Source organism: Orycteropus afer, unplaced genomic scaffold, assembly GCF_000298275.1.
Source record: "Orycteropus afer afer isolate SDZICR_OR568_19922 unplaced genomic scaffold, OryAfe1.0 scaffold00148, whole genome shotgun sequence".
Taxonomy (NCBI): domain Eukaryota; kingdom Metazoa; phylum Chordata; class Mammalia; order Tubulidentata; family Orycteropodidae; genus Orycteropus; species Orycteropus afer.
Window position 1 is genome coordinate 3027844 of NW_006921735.1, and position 8498 is coordinate 3036341.

An 8498-nucleotide genomic window follows, 5' to 3' on the forward strand; every position below is an offset into this window, starting at 1 on the left:
CAATCCTACTTCCGTAGTGATACTGCCTCGGAAACCCAAGGAGGGGTCGCTATGAGTCGGGGCCGACTCGACGGCACATAACAACAACAACAACAACACATCATTGCAAATGATGGGCAATGAGTCAGGAAGACCCAGGATTTGATGGATCTGGAGTGTGGTGTTGAAGAAGAATTCTGAAAATACCACACACTGCTAGAAGAATGAACAAATCTATCCTGGAAGTGCAGCCTGAATGATCCTTCAAAGTGAGAATGGCCAGACTTTGTCTCGTGTGCTTTGGTCATGTTGTAAGAAAGACAAGGCCCTGGAGAAGGATATCATGCTTGGTAAAGCGCAGAGTCAGCAAAAAAGAGGAAGCCTCTCAACAAGAAGGATTGTTGTAGTGGTTACAACAATGGGCTCAAGTGTATCAAGGAATGTGAGGATGACGCACGACCTCGCAGCGTTTCGTTCTGTTGTACATAGCATCATTATGCGTCCACCCAACACCACAGCACCTACCGTCACCAACAGCACTCCACTCTAAGACTAACATGCCAGAAATTGGCTTAAAACAAAAAAAGCCAGTTTGCATTTTCTTTTTCTTTTATTAATATTGTGAAACCCACAGAAAACTTGAAAAGATAGTATCCATATACCCTTCAACTAGTTTTACTATTTATTAACATATGGCTGCATTTGCATATTATTCTTAATTTAGTCATTTATTTCCAGAATTGTTTGTTGGTAAATTGCTTGATTGGTAAATCATGACACTTTACTCATAAATATTTTAATCTGTATCCCTGAGGATAGCTGTATTCTATGCATTACACTGTATTGCTATGTAAGCACACTGTCACAACATGCAAGAAATTTAACAAAGATTCCAAAAAATTATTCAATGTACATACCACTAATACTCAAGTTTTATCCATTTTTTTCAATGATGTCTCTCATATATATATATATATATTTTAATCCAGGGTGCAATTAAGTCTGATGCATTTTATTTGATTGTCATATATATTTAACATAGAAAAGCCCCCACATTTTTGTCTTTTATGACATTAATATTGATATTTTTATACAATTATAGTTTATAAGAGGTAAAAATATAAAATATATAACATAACTATTATTTTTATTTATTTATTTTCTTAGCAAGATATTCTGGAAAACACTACATTGGTTCATAGAGATTTTCTTCATTTTTTATTGCTGGGTAATATCCCTTAGTGTGATTGCATTATAGGTTACTTAAGCAGTCTCTTGTGGATGAAAGACCTCTGGCAGTGCAGTGGTTAAGGTATGTGACTGCTAACCAAAAGGTTGGTGGTTTGAAAACCCCAGCTTCTCTGTGGGAGAAACATGAGGCAGTTGAGTTCTGTAAAGATTTACAGCCTTGGAGACCCTATGGGGCAGTCTGCTCTGTCCTATAGGGTCACTCTGAGTCAGAGTTGACTTGATGGCAGTGGGTTTGTTTTTGGTTTCTGCTTGTGGATGGGCCATTATGTTTTTCTCCAATATTTTGTCATTATATAGTGTTATAGGAAATAGCATGTCATTCTCTTTCTTATTTGTGAAAATCCATTTCAGAATAAATGGTTTGAACAAGGACTGTTGGTTCAAAGAGTAAATGTATTTAATTGTATTAGGTACAACCAAAATTCCAACAACAGTGGTTTTAGGAATTTGAATTTGAATCCAGTAAGCTCTTCAGGTGACTATTGTGCATAATAAAATTTAAGAATAACTATTTTACATAACAGACACTTAATTTTTAGAGTATTAGCTATCTTGACAGGAAAAAATGCACCTGTAGTAATGAATACCTACATGCTGTTATACCTGCTGATCTCTGCAGCCCTACACAGGTGGTTGCTGATAGACTTCCTGAAGCTCATGCTCCTCAAGAAAACCTGGTCTAGAAGCACCTGCCATTTCTTAGAATATCTATTTGGCCAGTGAGGTGAGGACAGGGTTCTTTCCCATCACCATCTTCTTGGGCCTCTGCAGTCTTAACTGCAGTGAACCTGAACTTGATTGTGCATCTCTGCTTGAGAGTACACCAAACAAATTATATAAAGCCACGTGTGAAGAAGTCCCTGCTTTACAGGATTTCTGCTATCTTTCTCTGGGAATAGCTGCCTTTCACAACTCAGAATGTGAACAATAAGCAAAGAAATCATTATCTTTTTATAGTATGATTATATCTATGTAACATATCTATCTATGTACGTTTTATCATATTTGCAATATTATTGGGAGCTCTGGTGGCGTAGAACATTCCAACATCAAAATGAGTATGTGCACACAAATATAAACAATAAATAGTATTCAAAAAAAGTTACACTGTAGTTAAAGTTTCATTTTCTACACACTGTTTTCTTCACTTAGTAAGAATTTAAAATAGAAATTGACAGTTCAGCTAACTGGTAATTAGCATAGCAGTGAACCAGATTTGTTCAGCAGCCCACAACTTCATGGATATTTACCTTAGTTGCTTCCTGAGACACCCATCAGTGTTACTTCAGTTTGGAAAAATGCATTTATAAACCAATAGAACTTCTGGAAGCATGGAAATTAGGTCATACATCCTTGCATATCTGAAAGAGCACCTTTTGCCTTCCAATATATTATTGGAAATGGTCAACTATTCCACATGAATCAAGTATATTGAGTATGAGGTCTATGAGTACTGACATCCTGCAAACTGACTCTTGAAGGAGTCCTCACATAGCAAAGCCCTTGTTCATAAAAATATGCCAAAACTGTAAAATCCATTCCTTGCATTAAACGGAATGACACCTTGAGATTTTTCAAGACAGGTAGACTTCTCAACAAAAGCCTAAAGTTATATATGTTCAAAAAACATATTTTACAAAAATTATCATTGTACTAGAACACTTTTTTACACTCATCTTTATCCCCAGTAAATGAATTAGTGATCAAGTCCTATTGACTCAGAATTGGAAATATTTCTTGAGTCTTTCCTTTTCTATTTGTATCTTGTATCTAACTGAGAGCTCACTATCTGATTACCTAGTACATTCAGTTCATCTTTCTTATAGATGACAGACTAACATTTCTTTTTTTTTAAATTCAGCTTAATTATAGATATCCTTCTTTACAGTAAATTGTCCAGAAAGGAAAATTTCTGCTGGATTCCTGAAGTAGTCTAAACCCTTAAGGAACAGGTGTTATTAAGCCTTAGGCATTATGCCACCAGAGCTCGCATGATTATCTCTAGGAGGTTGAAATGAATACTGAGATGCCATTAATATAATATTTGGCCAGACAAAAGAATATCCATCCTTACCATGAACTAATCATTACTCCTCACAAGCTCTCCAAAAGGAAACTATGCAAAAAGAACAATGTAATCAAGATAAGGCAAAGCAATAATTTACAATTTGATAAGATTCAGATAATGGATATCTTATTTTCTATTCTAGAAAGACCTTATCAATATTATTTGCCTCTTTAACCTAATTTTAAGTTGAAGTCTCATATCTTATTACTCTGATATAGAAATACATCTTGCACTCCCCAAAGGGCAGATAATAATTAGCAGTAAGAAACAGCAAAGGAGAAGAAATGGACTTCAATGGTGATTTATTCAGTTATTGCTTTTGGCTTCAGGATACTTAATTCTATAACAAATTTCTTTAAACAAAATCCATCAAGTAATATTTATTCAAAGCATACCATATGTTAAGGAGCTCTGGTAGCATAGTGCCTAAGGCACTTGACTGCTAACCAGAAGGCTGGCGGTTCAAACCCACCAGCCACTCCTTGGAAGGAAGGTTGGGTATTCCTACTTCCATAGTGATACTGCCTCGGAAACCCAAGGAGGGGTCGCTATGAGTCAGGGCCAACTCGGTGGCAAATAACAACAACAACAACACCATATATTAATCAATGTATACAATACACATACATATTAACCTCCATGTGTGTCAGACATATTGACTGACATACCTAATGTGCATATATTTTTGAAGAGGTCATTAGTAGGAATGTTTCTAGAATATACAGTAGACAGCTGAGAGTGGAAGTCTGCATGTCAACTTTAATTTGTATGTGTTTATATATGAGTCGAAAGCCAAGTACAAGAGAGATTTTTCAAACAACAAAAATGAAAACCCCAAGCAAGTAAAAATCAATAAATAACTGCCTTGAACAGTCTTGTTAGATAGAAAAAATAGCTTAATTATTTATCATCCACATCCCTTAAGTACCCGGAGCTAATGGAATTTGAATATAAACCTCTTACTCCAAAGTCTCATTATTGTTTCCGATTCACAATTCCATTGTAAAGTTGTAATATTAAATAGTTCACATATCTATTTTAATTCACAACAGGGTTTATTTTCTATATATGATGTAAACAAATGCTTTCTTGAACAATTTTTGTCTATGCAATGAAAGAAAAAAATTGTATTGCTATTGAGGGTATTTGGAAAACATGAAATGATTGTAAAAACAAAAATATAAAGTGAAGCTCCTAATGTACTCTTTCTTAAGGAAAGCATCTATCATATCCCTAAAACATAAAGAAATGCATTTTTCTACATTACTATGTGATTAATAGTGATAAAAGTTTACCACCTCCCTAGCAGAACAGTGATGTCTGAACTCTGGTGATATATTGGTCCCTGATAGTTCTTCCGTTCCCTCATCAAATTATTTTATATAACCTCATTTATAAAAACCTAAAATGAATGATAGAGCACTTAATTTTGATAACTTCTTGAAATTTTCTAAATTCCATCATTATATTATTTGCTATAACCAAAAAAGAAATGATTTGGAGGTAAGATTGAAGTTGTCAGGGATTTCATTTAACTTGGATCCACAATCAACACTCATGTAACCAGCATTCAAGAAATAAGATGTTGGATTGCATTGGGCAAATCTTCTGAAGAAAAAAGATGCTCTTTTGAAGACTAAGGTGTGCCTAACCCACATCATGGTATTTTCAGTTACCTCATATGTATGTGAAAGCTGGACAATGAATAACAGAGACTGAAGAAAAGTTGATGCCTTTGAATTGTGGTGCTGATGAAGAGTACTGAAAATACCATGGACAGCCAGAAAACCCAACAAATCTGTGCTGGAGGAAGTGCAGCCAGAATGCTCCTTGGAAGAAAGAATGGTCAGACTTTGTCTCACCTACTTCGGTCATGTTGTCAGAAAGGACCATTCCCTGGAGAAGGATATCATGCTTGGTAAAGTGGAGGGTCAGCAAAAATGGGGAAGATCCTCAATGAGATGGATTGACAGTGGCTGCAATGATAGGTTCAAGCATAGGAAGGAGTATGAGGATGGTGTATGACTGGGCAGTTTTTGTTCTGTTGTACATAGGTTGCTATGAACAGGAACCTACTGATAAGCATCTATTAACCACAATAACATGACCAAAATGCAAGGGGTATGAATGGTGACACAAAACCAGGGTTGACTTTGAAGTTCTAGGACACCAATAGAACTCCGATGTGTTTAAATTTCATTTTTGTCCTTTTGGATTAAAGTACAGAAACATCATTTAAAATGGATATCACCAGAAAAAAAAAAGTAAGTCTTATTTTTATCAGATCAAAAAGAAAAAAAAAAAAATACATGTTTTAAGATGTCAGTGTGTATAACAATTGTTTTGCTTTAAAGTGTAGGGAAGATTGGAGCCATAATTCTGTAAGCACAGTGCTCTCTATCACTGTCTGGCTGTGCTCCCTTTGTGACTTTTGATTTATTTCAGCTAAGTTACCAACAATGCTCAAAGTTTCTTACTGTCTTCAACTGAATAAAACTTATATATCTATACTAAAACAGGGCCACTCATATAATCAAGATGTGAGATAAAATCAGTCTCCTATATCTGATGAGGTATGAAGGCAAAGTGATAAACTCCCCCTTAGTAGAGATGCTGAATGATAAGATTAATGAACTGCATATATAATTGAAAGTTTGAGAAAATGTGTCTTTCTTTCCTAAATTAATAGCTAAACTTATTTTAGAAACAGGGGTTTCTAATTAATAGCTAAACTTATTTTAGAAACAGGGGTAGTAGTTGGAGTGTTGATTTATTTTATTTTTTGTTTTTCTACGGGTGGGAACTGAAAAGAGCAGCATTCGAAAAACAAGTAAAGGATAAGTGAATGTTGTTGTTGTTATTATGTGCTATCAAGTAGAACCCAAGTCATAGTGACCCCGCCTTGGGTTTCTGAGGCAGTATCATCACTACAGAAGTATATTTCCCAACCTTCCTTCCAAGCAGTGGCTGGTGGGTTTGAACTGCCAGCCATCTGGTTAGAAGTCAAATGCCTTAGGCACTACACTACCGGAGCTCCCAAATAAGTGAATAGCAATCTTAATTTAATTTCAACTTTATCCTAAAGAATTAAAAAACAAAAAAAGCAGTGCAAAAAAAGGACAGGAAAAGACGTCATGACAATACTACATTCCTGAGGGAATGGGGCATTAGACAGAATTGGGAGAAGTCTCCTTTACCACTATGAGTTTGCAGAATGCTATTTTACAGTCCCTGAGCAGGTATACAGGGCAGCACAAGGACATGTGGTTCCTGGTTAGAGGATTTGCTGAATGGGTGAGAGAGGACTCTGGAAGTTAAAAAGCAAACACTGAATGCAATGGAATAAATGGGATCCCCTCCTCTTTATAGAATTTCTGATATAGGTCACAGATTCCTGTACAGGTTGTAAGTCCTAGGCACAGTAACAATAAAATGTAAAACCATTGTATTTCAGTCCAAAAGGTATAACAAACTCAAACTTGGGAAAATTTTCAAAGCAACTGCACTAAGGGCATGGAGGCAGCATCCTCTGACCTCCTCCAACTTCACAAGAAGGAGAGAAAATCACCATCAGCAACTCAAGGCTGATTTCTATTGGGTGTAGGTCAGACATGTAAACACCCTCCAAACTTTTTAGCAATTCTGACACCAACTGTGCCTCTCAGGGCACTCTCTACTCCTCTAACAGGTTTGATAATTCATTACAAGGACCACACAGAATTCATGGATGAAATGCTCACAACTACTGGCTTTATTAGGAAAGTAACAGGTCACAATTCAGGTCAGGTTCAGGAGCTCTTAGGAAGTAATGCTTTGATCAGGACTGGTTCTTCTCTGCCACTGCTGCAGACATGCCTCTCTGGCCCTCAGCTTCTTGGCCTGGCCTCTGCCCTGCTTGAGCAAGTGTTACAAAGCTCTTTTACCTCTGCCAATAGGGACACCACATTCTGCCAAAAAGCCTTCTGCGCAAAGGCACCTGGTTTCTTGCTCTGTAGGCTGGCAATCCTGCTGCTCTGTCTCATTCTGGTATCTTGGTTTTGCTGCAGTCATCTCTCTGTCACTATTTCAGCACAGGGATCTCAGATCCAAGGTCATGCTCCACCTTTGGCTCTTCTCTTGATGGCAATGAGATCCCCCTTTTCTGCCTCTGGGATGGCTCATTTTAAACCTAGCAAGATGGAAAAATTGACCAGTCTTCACACTAGGGTTCCATACACCTTATTAGAACTGTTCCACCCTACAAGGGCACCATGTACCTTATTTACATCATTAACAAGCTATCCAATCTCCTTGGTGGGCTGCAGGCATCTCACATTTGCATAATTCTACCCAGTCATCCAGTGGGAGTCACAAATACCATGGCTAGAAGAGTCATACCAAGTAATTCATTACACAACAGCAACTCATATATACCTTTTAAAAATGTCAATATTATTAACACAGACAAGGCAAGGAACTGTTCTTGATTAAAGAAGTTTGGATTAGAAAGAAAATACAATTAAATGCAACTCATGATGCTAGACTAGATTTTGGAGCAGAGAAAGATATACATTTTTTTTCTATAATGAGATTTTTCTGTCAACAGGAAAAATTCAAATAAGGACTATATATTTTATTAACATTAAAAGTATTTGTTTTGATAGGTGTATTCTGGTTATGCAAGAGAATGCCCTCATCCTTAGGAGATACATACTGAAATATTTAGGGGTCAAAAGATCTAAAACTTACTGTCAAATGGCTCAGAGCAAAAACGAAAAACCAAGTGGGGCAAAAAGTTAGTAACTGGCAAATCTAGGGGAAGTGTCTAGGAGTTTATTGTACAATTTTTACAACTTTTCTGTAATTTGAAAATTCTTTCCAAATAAAAAGCTAAATAAAAATGTCATAGAACTTTATGACTCTGACATAGACTAGCCATGTAGGCTTTGAACCCATTTCATCTTTAAAATAAAAATAATCTGCTGCTTCTCTCTTACAAAAAGGAACTTTGGTGACATAGTGGTTAAAGCATTTGGCTGTTAACCAAAAGGTCAGCAGTTTGAACCCACCAGCTGCTGGAATCTTTTTTATGGAATCTGCTTCCATAAAGATTTATAGCTTGTGAAACCCTATGGAGAAACAGCAATGAGTGTGAATTTTTGGTGGATTCTGTCTTGCAAGTAATTGTGAGGGTCTATGAAATAATGATGTTTATACAGCA

General features: G+C 36.4%; 1 protein-coding gene across 1 annotated transcript in view; it reads left to right on the forward strand.

Annotated features, from left to right (window-relative positions):
• LRP1B (LDL receptor related protein 1B) overlaps nt 1–8498 on the forward strand; it is a 1967638-nt gene that overhangs the window by 664207 nt on the left and 1294933 nt on the right. Inside the window, exons 8-9 of the mRNA XM_007946050.1 lie at nt 1082–1091; nt 1238–1291. Coding sequence (XP_007944241.1) covers nt 1082–1091; nt 1238–1291 — 64 coding nt within the window. The remainder of the gene's footprint in view (nt 1–1081; nt 1092–1237; nt 1292–8498) is intronic.